This window comes from Furipterus horrens, unplaced genomic scaffold, assembly GCF_987537825.1.
Source record: "Furipterus horrens unplaced genomic scaffold, mFurHor1.1.pri manual_scaffold_13, whole genome shotgun sequence".
Taxonomy (NCBI): Eukaryota; Metazoa; Chordata; class Mammalia; order Chiroptera; family Furipteridae; genus Furipterus; species Furipterus horrens.
The window spans coordinates 134,412-147,024 of NW_028327183.1; the positions used below are offsets into that span (position 1 = coordinate 134,412).

At 58.9% G+C, this 12,613-nt stretch overlaps 1 protein-coding gene across 4 annotated transcripts; it reads right to left on the bottom strand.

Annotated features, from left to right (window-relative positions):
- DEF8 (differentially expressed in FDCP 8 homolog) lies at window positions 1–12,613 on the bottom strand. Of its 4 annotated transcripts, none has more exons than XM_090261126.1 (12): window positions 12,449–12,508; window positions 9,618–9,751; window positions 9,231–9,328; window positions 8,094–8,243; window positions 7,008–7,149; window positions 5,594–5,758; window positions 4,860–4,987; window positions 4,623–4,736; window positions 4,008–4,088; window positions 3,197–3,337; window positions 2,968–3,077; window positions 1–193 (listed from the first exon to the last, which is right to left on the bottom strand). In XM_090261126.1, exons 2-12 carry the CDS (start codon window positions 9,739–9,741, stop codon window positions 154–156), a joined length of 1,293 nt encoding a protein of 430 aa, XP_090117252.1. In that variant the 5' UTR covers window positions 9,742–9,751; window positions 12,449–12,508; the 3' UTR covers window positions 1–153. The 4 variants fall into 4 exon arrangements, with proteins under 4 accessions (XP_090117252.1, XP_090117251.1, XP_090117249.1 ...); XM_090261125.1 differs by lacking the exon at window positions 1–193 and adding an exon at window positions 615–1,918; XM_090261123.1 differs by lacking the exons at window positions 1–193; window positions 12,449–12,508 and adding exons at window positions 2,558–2,752; window positions 12,584–12,613.

Genomic DNA, 12,613 nt, shown 5'->3' on the forward strand with positions numbered 1-12,613 from the left:
TCCAGAGAACAGATTTAATGAGACAGTGGCTGCAGCCTCTTCCCAGCTGGGTGCCCCTCACTGCTCCTCTGTGAGGTGCGAACGGTTCCTCAGTGGGTTTTGTTACATTGTTGTGGACCCAGAAAAACCCCACATGATTTTGTTTGGAGACTGTCATACAGAAGAGGTGGGTGGGGACAAGGTGTTGAGGGAGCTAAAAAAAAAAAAAAAGGAGCCGACTGTCTAACGCCGGCATGCTAATGTTTCTCTGACACTGATTGTAGCACAGTAAACCCAGAAATGGCTAATGTCCCCACAACAGAAATGTGTGGCTGTGGGAAAGTGCAGATATGAGGCACCTGCTCTTGACCCCACTCTGCAACCTTGGAGGAGGGGAGGCAGGCCGAGGACCTACTGCTGACCCCACCTCAACAGTGTCCCCTTCTCGCTGACACGCTGGGGCAGGTCAGAGCAGACAGCAAGAGGGTTGCCTAAAGCCACTATGTGATGCTGTCCTCAGCACCCCTCGCATTGGCCAGCAAACTGAGCTGACCCTTCTGCTAGCTACGGCTTCTTCCCTTGGGCTTCCCAGTCCAGGGTGATGGGAACCCCAGTGGCTGTGCTCCCTGCCCACCACCCACCACCCACCACCGGAAGGAGACAGCCAGCACAGTCCAGACCAGCAAGGAGTCTTCCCACAGGCCTGCCCCTCAGCGGCAGAGTCCCTGGCACACGAAGCCTCCCCACAAATGTTGGAGTTGCCCGCAGCTCCCTCACTGAAGGGCTGTGGGTCTTATCTGCCATCTGGGGTCCTTTGCACACCTCATACCTGTCTTCCTGCATGGACGCTAAGCTTCCTGCCTGGAGCTCCCTGCAGCAAATACTCCCAGCACTGGACCTCAGAGAATCCAGAAAAGGCCCCTGGCTGGTGGTCTCCAAGCTCTCTGGGTTCCTCCCTTCACAGGCACTGTAGCAGGGAAGACCTCCTCAGGGGAAAATCTGGTGCCCAGAAATGCCACTCAAGCCTGCCGTTACCCACTCTCTCGCCTAACCTGGAAACTCCCCCAGGGGCACACCTGGAGGCAGGAATCCCAGCCTTGCAGCTCAGAACAGCAGGGTAAGCTGGACGATGCCAAGTCAGGAGCTGTGGCCAGTCCACCAAGGGAGCCCCATGGCCTCTTTCCCTCCACGTTGTACAGAGAAAAACACTAAGCCCTGGACTGGCACTGGCACTCTATCCCTGGTCTCCAGGCAACCTCTGACCTACTGGAGAGAGCCGTGGAGGCAGGGCCAGGGCTGCGGGGAGACAGCTGTGAAGATCCCCAGCCAGGAACAACCAAAAGACCCCAAAGGGCCAAGGAGCTGGGAGGATGGGAACCTCCAGGTAGACCCCAAACCATCCACTGCAGGTGAGCCCCAGGCAAAGGCTGAGTGTGTGCTGCCGGCATCCTCTGGTCCTGTCCGCCACTCCCCTGAAGTCCTGCGGGGTTTGCAGGGTGGCCGAGACCCAGCAGCCTTAGATACAAGGGCATGGGGGGCTCTTCACTACAGGGAAGAAGAGAGGCCCTCCCCCACAGCCCTGCCCATAGAGCACTGCAGGGCTGGGGGGCACACTCTGGCCCTCACAGCAGCATGCCCGGGAAACAGCTGGTACAGCCCCCAGTCCCAGCAAATTCCAGGGACTATGGTCCTTGTAGTGCTCACACCCCTCAGGCCCAGTGTGGGGGAGAGGTCCAGGGCTGCACCCTAGGGGTCTCCAGAGCACAAGAACCACCTTGACTTTGGCAATGAGCAGCAGGATGGGCTCCGACAGGCCTGGCAGGGGTGCCCATGGCTCTAGGCATCCACGTCTGGACCAGGCTCCTGGAAGAGAGACTGCTTCCGCAGAGTGAGCCGGGCACACTTGGGGCATGTGGTGGAGTTGTCGTAGTAGCAGTCCCTGGGGGTTGGGGACAGGGAGACGGGGTCAGGCCCCAGGGACGGGGCAGGGCTCTTCACATTTAAAATACTAGCAATGACTCTTCACAAGCTTCCTAACTCAGGCCCCAACATCCCCCTCTACACTTGGGGAAACTCAGGCACAGTTTTTCCCAAAAGGCACAAGCAGGGTCTGTACCCAGGTGTGTCTGCCAGGCCGGTGGTTGGGCACTGTTACCTTATTGCCAACTGACAAGAACAGTCCTGCTCAGATCTCTTAGGGACCCGATGATCCCATCTGCCCCACCACAACCATGACTCTGCCCCCAGGGTGCTGTGGAGTCCCAGAGCACCATGGGCTGAATTTCTGAAGGGGGCACAGCAGTGGTTGACATCTGTCACACAGCATGCAAACTGCCAGCTCAAGGGAGTTCACAGTTTCCACATCAGTCCCTTCTGTGACACAGTCCCAGCTCTGCACAGCTATGACCTTAGCTGCTGCTATGACCAATAGCCAGCAGTCAGCAAAATCCAGTGTGACAGAAATGGGGGGGGGGGGTGCTGTCCCATCTAAGGCCACTGTGAGGCACTGTGCAGGACCCAGCAGGTGGACACATATTAGTAATTCTGCTTATTAAAGAGTTAAAATATTTTTCTTCCAATTTATGTGTATTATTTTTCCAAACATTTAGTAAGTATTTATAAATGCTTAAGTTATTTAATGGTAATAAACAAAATGTTAGGCGTTTTTTTTAGCCTGGAGAAGTTTGAAAAAGATCCCTTGGACACAGAAGCACCAGGAACGAGAAGGTGAGGACCTCTGGCCAGTGCCAACCTTGAGAGGCGAGCCTCGGCCCTGGGGAAAAGCAGAGCAGGTTGGGTGCGGGGCCGCACCCGGGGCCCTCCCATGCCCCACAGGTGACACATGTAATTCAGTCACATTGGGCCTAACTCCTCTCTTGGGATCAACGCAAAGGGCTTTGAAAATTAGACAGCAGAGACCAAGCCCCAAATGTCTCCCTCCCTGTCCCTCTCCCTGTGACCTCAGGGCGGGGGCCGGGCCACACCAACCTGTGGAAGACGGCGGAGCAGTCGCTGCACACAGATGTGTGGCTGTCAAAGGGGAACAGCACGTCGCCCTCTCTGCAGAGCTCACACACGAAGCCCTTGGCCTGGCACCGCTGGGGTGGGGACAGGGCAAGTCAGTGCTGCTCCAGAGAGCACCTGGCCCCTGGACACATCACCCTCCCCACCCCAGGGGCTGGGCAAGGAGACACCTGGTTGACAATGGGGCACCCACCTCACAATCCAGCTTGATGTGCTTTGCGAAGAGTGTGTGAGTCTCAGTGAGCGAGCAGCCCAGGCGGCCTGTGTGGGCATCCAGCAGGTCCTGGACTGAGTACATCTCATCGTTCTCCACAAAATGCTGCCGGTCCTGGAGCTACAGACCCAGCAGCTGTGACTGCAAGCCCCAGGGAGGGCCCCCCCCACTGCCCGATCCCTACCTACCCACCATCCAGGCCCTGGGTGCTTGTGGAAGAAACAGGCTCAGCCCCTCCAGCCACACTGGCTGCCTTCCTGCTGCCGGCGTACCAGGCCCGCCCCACCTCTGCCTGGCACGTGGCACTTCCTCCTGGGCCGGACTCCAACATTCCCACCCCTTCTCTGCTTCATCTTGTCCACAGACCTCACCAACCCTGTGGACAGCTTATTTTCTCGTCTTCCCCACCTGAGGGGCACCCCTGAAATGAGGGCAAGGATCTTGTTTTTGTTTGCTGCTCCCCAGAATCTACGACAGTGTATGCCCCTAGCAGGGACTCTGTGACTCTTGGTTGAACAAAGACACAGGAGGCCTGGAAGAGGTAAACTTGTACCTGGTCCTCACTGTGCAGAATCACAGAGAGGCTGCAGGGACAATGGCTGCTCCTCTCAGTGCCCCACAGGAGGTAACAGAGAACACTTCTGGAGCAGAATGCCCTTTTGCTTACTACAGACCTAGTGTTGCCGGGGACAGTGCTGAACACCCTCTGCTAAAGACACAGCATGACCTGTCCTCATCTGTCTGGCTGTTCCCCACCTGCCCTCCGCTGACCCTGGGCAGCGGGCCTGACCTGCAGGAGCAGACGCGCTTCCATGGCCTCCTTGCAGGTGATAAAGTAGGGCTTCATGAGCAGGATGTCCTGGCGCAGCTTCTGTGGGCGAGAGAGGCAGGTGGCCTCTTGGGCCCGGGCAGGGACTGCCCTGTCGCTCTATCCCCGTCTGAGAAGGACACGAACCCCTCCGCAGCCCGAGTGGCCTTGGCGACTGAACAGGCGCTGCCCTTTAAATGGAACCCAGTCCCTCTGACCACATCACAGGAGCTTTCTCACGGCCGCCCCACCAGCCACATGAACTCCAAGCACTGGAACTGGCAGGGCCGTGAGTGCAGATTCAAAGACAGAGTACAAAAAATAATGTCAGGTCTCAATAATATATATGATTATATTGAAATAACCTTCTTGGTATAGTGGGTTACACATATATTATTCAAAATAACTTTACCTGTTCTTTTTAATCTTTAATGTGGCTACTAGAAATTTTCACATTTCCTGTGGGCCTAGCATCATATTGAGACTGGACGTTGCTCCAGTGTCTTTAATGCAGAGGATAACTGAGGGGTCTCAGCTCCCATAGCGCACACCCCGCCTCCCGGGAGAGCAGGATCCGCCCACCTCGCCCCGCCTCACCCGAATCTCCACCAGCTCCTCCACGTAGTTGAACAGCAGAGGGTTGATCTCTCGGAGCCTGAGCACCGGACGTGACATCATCAGCGCCAGGTAGCGCAAACTGCAGCGGGACACCTAGAAGGGCACGTGGGAGTGGCCCCTCCAGCACTACACTGCCCCCGCCTCCCCGCTCCTGGCCACGCCCCACTCAACCCCACAGACCACGCCCCCCGCCCATGCTCTGCCCTCCCGCCTCACCTTGCGGGGCTCAAAGTCCCAGTTGTGCACCACGCGCGCAGGGATGATGGCTAGGTCGTTCCAGTGGCAGTGGCTGCAGTAGTACTGGCCCGTGTAGTCGCACTGCCGGGCCTCACTGGGCACGCCCCCTGCGCACAGGGTGGGTTGTTACAAAGTTGGGGCTACTTTTAGTCTCAGCCACACAAGCATGCGCACGTGCCTTGGTCCCATTGCGCAGCTGCACCCATGGCACGCGACAGAAAGAGCCAACGGGGCCCGAGGTGCCACCCTGCAGACCTGACTCTTCTCAGCCACGAGACATCAGGCGGGCCAGTGCGCCTCACTGCGCGGTTTTCTCACCAGTGGGATTGGACTATTATAATAGGGCTGCCTTCCAGGACTTCGGAGGGGACATCATGAACTGACATTACTAAATCTCTAAGGCCTGACACACGCCACGTGCGGGACTACTGTGGGGTTTTCCTGATCCCCATCTAGCTGGGCTTTCAGTGACAAGAGGGCCGCACAAGGGAGGCCGAGGGCAGTGCTCCTAGGCGACCCCGGCTGGAACCGCAGGGTGCTGGCGGGAGGTGAAAAAGCGCCACGGCAGCCTCTGGTCGCTTCCCCAGGAACAGATGAGTCTGCAGGAGTCGTGCTGCTCTTGGCTCCCCGACTTACCCAGTGTTCTCACGCTGCTGCTGGCCTGTCCCCTGCCCAGCACAGCCACCCTCTGCCCTGCCCCTCCCGGCACTCACGCAGAGAGATGGGCGCTCGGCACTCAGCGCAGCGGTAATCCTGGCTGTCCAGCCCGGCCTCAGGGCAGATGCTGAGTTCGTACTCGGCTTGGTGGCTGACCTTGGAGCGCACGCAGGGCTTGGAGATGAGGTTCAAGCACTTGCTGTGACAGCGGTAATAACACCCTGGGTGGTGTAGGGCACCAACAACATGACTCTTAGAAAGGGGGGGGGTGCTGACTTTCAGCTGCCAGGATCCCCTTGGGGTCTACTCCAATTTCCAGACCAACCCAAGAGCTTCTCACTGCAGGTCCCTTGTTCCCTATCCCAGGCCTTGCCCTGGAGGTTTATGCAGACTCGGCCCTTGAACTCCAGATTCAAAAGCCCAGCAGCCTACCTGACATTCCCACCCGGACATCTAAAGGGCTTTAAACCTGTGCTCTCTGAGTGGAACTCTGTCTCCTCCTTCCCAAACCCAGCCCAGGCCCTGTTCCCGTCTCAGACGTCAGAAACCCCCGTTTCCACCTGCTGAGACTGAAAACCTCGAGGTAATCCGGGCACATCTCTCTTGCACCGTTTTCAGTCCTTCAGCTCGTCCTATCACTAGTGGCCACTTGTGTTCCCCAATGCCCCGCCCTGGTCAGAGTGCCATTATCCTCCCCCACCACCTCTGCACCCCTCCTTCAGTCCATGCTCAGCTCAGCAGCCAGTGACACTCTTCCAACCTAAGTACGTACAGTACCAGCCTAGGCTGCCAGCTCACTCACAGGAAGGCCCCAGAAACCTCTGAGCCTACATCAACCACACCCCCTCTCAGAAACGATGCTCCAGCCATGCTGCTCTCTGCTCCTCATCAAAGGCACCACACAGTGACCACAGGGCCTTTGCACAGGAACCTTCTCCCCAGATATACACCTGGCTTGCTCCCTGACCTCCAAGTTTTTGCTTAAATGTCACATGATTCCTTTTCACTCCACCCTAAAGTCACACTGACCCCACTCCCTGACACATGCTATTCCTTCTTCTTGTTTTTCTTCACCGTACTATATCGCCTAACACACCACGTCCTTTACTTATTTCTCATCCAATGGAGTTTTCTGCAATGGTGAAGTGTTCTCTCTGCACTGCCCTCCCATGGCTACTGAGCACTTATAGTGTGGATAGTACAACTAAGAAACAAATATTTATTTCCACTTATTTAAATTTAAGTTTGAATAGCCACACATGGCTAGTGACCACCACACTGAAAACTCAGGGGTGGATGTGAGGCCCCTGAAGGCAGGCGTTGTGCATGCCCAGGGCTCAGTGAACACCAAGCACATAGCAAGCAATTCACCTGAACACAGCCCGGAAACAGCAGCAGACCTGGGGGCCTCTGCCCTGCCCTGGGGACCCATCTGCCCACCCCCAGGAGCCGGTCTGGGCCTCAGCCCACCTGTACAGGTGTACCAGGTCTGAATGAGCCCCCAGATGATGGTGTTACATTTGTCACAAGTCTGCTTGACACTCTTGCTCTTCTCCTTGTAGAAGCGATGCTCCAGGAGGACTCGGATGTTGGGCTCATCTTCATTGGGGTCCTGAAGAGAGGCCCAGGGAGGGGTCACAGGTGAGCTGCTGCAGCTCCTTTCCCTTCACAGAAACCCCTTGATGTACTTCTTCCAGGCACCATTTGCAACAGACTGTGAGCTTTCTCTTTAGCAATGCGACACCCCAGTGGTCAGTCAGGCCTGGCCCACCTGTCCAGCAGCCCTTGCACCTACATGCTGCCCGCTGAGGCCAAGGGCATGAGAACAGGAGAGACGTGCCCCTCTCTGCTCTTCCTCCCTTGTTTTCTGCTGGTTGAGTGCAGACCACATGGGGCCTGGGACCACTGTGGACACCCCCTGGGGACGGTTAGAGCAACAGAAAAGGAAGACGTGGAGTCTCCACCACCATGAGCTGCCATATGGGCCCTGGACTACCTATGGCATTTCTACAGGAGTAAAATGACACAGCTAATTCCTTTAAGCCACTGGATCTTAGAGTCTCTGTTACCATAGCCTTATCTACATCTCATTCCCAGGCACTCGTGGGCCAGTGCAGGAACACGGTGGGCCAAGCCAGATGCACAGATCCAGGACTACATTGTGGACACATGTGGTTTGGCTGCCAGGACCTTCTACCCTTACTGTGTCACCCTCAGGATCCCCCACCGCTCAATCTGACTCATGTGGTTCAAGGTGGGACTTCCCTCACCCACTTGGGGCCGTGGGTGGGCACATGACTCGGGACTGACCAATCAGTCTCCATGACTGGGTCAGAGTGGGCACATGACCCAGGACTGACTGGCCAATAAAGATCAGATTGAGAAGCAGTCTGCACTGCAGTGAGAGCCCAGCTCTCTTGCTGCCTTTCTGGGCAGTGCTGCCTTGGTCCCAGGGTGGGGGCAGGTGGCAGGGAGCCAGAGGCTACCCCAGGCCTCCAGACTTCCACATGCTGGCTCAGTTCTGGCTGCCTCCACGGTGGGCCAGCCTGCACCCACCTTTAGCTCCTGGAGCTTCAGCCGCAGGTGGATGAGCCTCACAACGGCATCCTTCTGCCTCTCCGAGTGCTCTGGCAGCTCCAGGATCGCCTGCTTACACTCCTCGATGGCCAGCTGCAGCTGCTGGATGTCAGAGGCCAGGAACAGGCCCTGGGGACAGAGCACACGAGTCAGATGCTTGCCCACGCCTCTCCCACCGAGGCCAGGCCCATCGTCCTGGGCTGTGAGGCCCGGAACAGACCTCCCCACCTCCGCTTGCCCAGAATGAGCCAAGAACTTGTGCAAGGCCCAGGGAAGTTGGCGGCCCAGTAGGAGCCATCCCGCACCACCTGCCCCCAGCAGGACCCATCTACCCACAGGCCTCTGAAGACCTGTTTCAGGACGTTTTTCAAAACACAACTTCCTTCTTTTGGCAATCCAATCGCTTTCCTGGCCATGCTATTTCACTGAAGCTGGGGAAACGACACTCGCCTGTCATCAAGGAGAGGAAGTGGCCTCCAGCTTTATCACCAGGCCCAGAGCAGCCCCAGGCACCGCCCACCTGCGGCCCCAGCACCTCACAGTGGCCCAGCAAAGCCCGCAGCACTCAGGCCAGTGCTGGCACTGGGAAGGGGGACATCTCAGGTGTGAGTGCTGGGAGTGTTGGGGCGGGGGCGCTGCCGCTGCCTGGGAGCCACGCCCCTCAACTGTACATTTGTTACATTTGAACGCTATAATCTCTCAAAACTTGGAGACAGTTGCATAAAAGATTTTCAAACTTTTTGTTTAAAAATCATTAGAGCACTTTTATTTTAAATAAGGTTTTCATGCAACAAAATATACAACAGAGTGGCCCTGCTGAGTGGATGGGGTACAGGGGGTGGGCAGGGACTTCACTCCCTCCCCCCCCTAAGCCTCACCCTGCAGCGTGTCTAAGAACCTGGGGCGCAGGGAGAGGAACAGCCAGCAGCCCTGGATCCTAGCCCCAGGCCCAGCCCTCCCCACCGGCCCTCAGACAGGCTTTGGTGATGCGTGCCAGGTGCTGCATGGGCCTCACATTGGAGGAGCCCTGGCTGAGACGGACGTGGCCCCTCTGCCTGAGGGCGGGGTGATGAGGGAGTGTCTGGCTCCACGTGCCCGGGGTGCCCTGCACCTTACCACGGGGCGGGAGAAGTGGTCCTCGGACAGACCGAGATCCATCACACGCTCGGCGCAGTGGAACTCCGGCTCCGCCGGGGGTGGCTCAGGCAGGGTCCCTGGTGTGAGCGGGGCGCAGGTGTGAGGGGCAACAGGGAAAGAACAGTCCGTTTGCCCTTTCCCCAGGAGGAGGCCAGATGGCAGGGGTCGGAAGGGCCCCTGGGGATTCGGGGAGCCCACGGGGGGTGCTGGGGGGAACCTGGGAAAAGGGGCGTGTGAGGAGAAGGAGGCAGCTTGCAGGGTGCCCGCCTCCGGAGGGAAGCCGCTCTGTACCGCAGAAACCAGGAAGGGAGGTGGGTGCCGGTGTGAGGGGTCTCACTGCCCACACGGACCTCCCCCGGCACCCACCTTCAGAAGCGATGTCTGGGGCCTCCTCACTGGCCCGCTGCTCATGCTGCCTCGGTCCAAGCTGCTTGTTGAAGGGGTTGAGGTGGGCCTGCCGGAACCGGGCCAGCTTCTCATCATATTCCATAGCATCCCAGCTGCAGCAGGACAGGGCAGGGCAGATGTGAGCAGCCACCTCCCCGCTCACCGCGCCACCTCCCCTCTCTGTGTTTTGGGGGTTTTCGGGGGCATGTCTGGCCTCTTTTCCTCCCCAGGGGCATCTGAGTGGAGGCCCCCACACCACAGCCTTCATCCTCAGCCCCTCCCCAAACCAGCTCAGCCCCCTCACCCAGGCCCTCTGGGTGGTGTCCCCTCAGTAAGAGTGATGACATCTAACATGTTCCCATCATGCATGCAGACAGCACAGGCAGGGACAGGAGGGGGACTCGAGCTCCCGAGGGTGCCCGGCAGACAGTGTCCCAGCACACTCCGTTGTTCCTGGATGCTTCATTCAGCCCCAGTCCAGCCCTGTCCTCACTGTCCCCATGCACACACCTACCAGATCTCAGTTCCTCAGGCCTGGTCCCCACACCAAGGTACTCCTTTCCCATCAGAGCACCCCAGAACCACAGCCACTGAGCAGCCACTCAGTGATGACCACAGAGAGCACAGTGCTGGACTCTCAGGAGCGATGCCAGGACCAGGCCCTCTCTGCCACCGGGGCCCTTTCCAGCGCCCCACGGGCTCCACATCCCTGCCAGCACTTCGCTGGCCTGGCTCCCATGGATGCTCCTTGTGGCCTGAGTCAGTGTGTGGCCTCACCTCGGGGCCCTAGGACCAGGCCGGGAGTGCCTACCTCACTGCCTGGCTCTGCTGCCCTCCTGAGAGCCCAGCTGATGGCTCTGACAGAGAGGAAGGGGCTTTGCTAGGGGGCAGCTCCCGTCCCAGGCCCCCCGCCTAACTAGCTGGGCCACAACCTCAGCCTCCAGGGTGAAATGAGTCTGCAGGAAGTAGGAAAAGTTGTTTTTTTTTAGCTTTGTAGTAAATGCCTTGGTGTGGGTTATGCTTTCTCTACACCCGTTTACAGTCTGAAATAACTCATAATTATAAAAGGCAGTCTCATGACCCTTATCTGCCATGCTGCCAAGAAAGGAAACAGGGCAGTAGGGACAGCCCTGCTGAGGGCCCCCCACACCCCTGCTCACTACAGGCTGCCCTGCACCTGCCAGGAGCTCACACATCACCTGTGGGGCCTGTTCCCCCTGCCTGACATCTGTGGTGGGGACATGGGTGGGCAGTTCCAGGCTGGCAGAACCTGGCACCCACTGCCCAGCCCCCAGGTCCAGATGGGAGGCCACAGGTGCCATGGGCTGCTCACACAGGGTGCTTGGGCCCTGATGCCCAGTGACCCCCCCCCCCACAAGATGGCAGGTGCCACAGTGTCCTAGGAAGCATTCAGAGTGCAGGAGAGATCCTGCTGCCTTAGTATTCACTAACCCCCTCCTCATGAGTGCTGACAAAGATTCCTTGCTCAGCCAGACTTTATTCAGGCTCCTGAACCTTCTCCTAGGCCCCCCTGTGCCCTTCCTTGTAAAACCCAGTTTTAGCAAACACCCCACTAACTCAGCTTAGCAAGAGTCCCCCATCCTGCTATCTGGTCACCCTCCTATCTGACCGGGTTTCTTGTTCTCCCCCCACCCTAGATGTCTGATCACCATGCCCTGCCTCCAGCAAGCTTCCCACGGGAAAAGCCTGTCTCGGACACCTCGTCACGGGCTGGACCGGGTAAACACGTGAGTGCGGTTACTTGACCACTGTCAGCCTCAGTCTCTCTCCTGCTGAGTCAGAGAATCATGTTTCCCTCGGGGCTGCTGAGGGCAGACAGATGATGTTCTCACACAGAAGACAGGGAACGCCAGCCACCCCCTCCAGCCCAGCAGCTTCACCCCACAGAGAGAGTGACACCCAGAATCTGGGCTTGGCCTCACAGAACAGTCGGGAAGGCAGAGACTGAGTAGAATCAAGAAAATCAGTGACAACCCCCCCCTGCCCCCCTCCCGCCCTCCTCCAGAGACTGCCCCTCTCGTAGGGAGGGGACCCCTTGACTTACTCCTTGACTTAGCAGTGGAAGGAAACCCAGGGGAACAAAGCCTGGCGCTCCCGGGCGCTGAGGGACACCGGGCTGAAGTTCTGGTGCCCTCACCACAACCCCCCCTGTCCTGCCTGTGGCTCAGACACCGAGAGGTCCTGTTCCCGCCCCAGCCACCACCAGAGCTGCCGAGAACTCGTCCTGGAGACGGCACACACCCTGTCTGCTCACACCCTGAAGGAGGCCTGCCAGGACCCTGCAGGGGGCAGAAACAGGGTTACTGTCCCTTTAAGGGCTGTTTGCCACTGAAGTCTGGCCCCGTGGACACTGCCGGCCTAAGTCACCCAGCCGCTTCCGAACGGTACATCCCCCACTTTCACTCGCAACAGCAACAGGCATGCATGCACCCCGGGGACCCTCACGAAGCAGCTCGCACAGGGCAGGTGTGTCCCACCGCCCCTCCCATTTCATAGGCGAGGAAACTGAGGCTCCGAGCGCATCCGCGGAGGCGGGCGCAGCTGTGCGTGTCCGCAAGGGCCTCGCGAACCCCACAGACAGCCAGGGCTGCCGGCAGGAAGCGGGGACAATGTCACTTGGGGGAGCCATTCCCCGTCTGGGGGCTAAGCCCTGCTCCAGCGGAGCGGCGGGGTCTCCGCTGAGGCCACGTACGCCCCCCGCGCCCAGGTGAGGACGGAGCATGGGCGTCCCGGCCCGGCGGGTCTGAGCCCTCTGGGGCGCGGGCGGGGGCCCTGGACAGATCCCTCACCCTCTGCGTCCTCGGTGACCGCGTCGGGAACGGGAGCGGCCGGCCGTGTGCACCCGAGGGCCAGGAGCCCCGGTCCCCTCCGCCCCGGGCACCCCCGCCCGCCCCGACCCGCCGGGCGGCCCCTCCGCAGCTCACCTGACCGCCGCCGCCGCCCTCGCTACATTG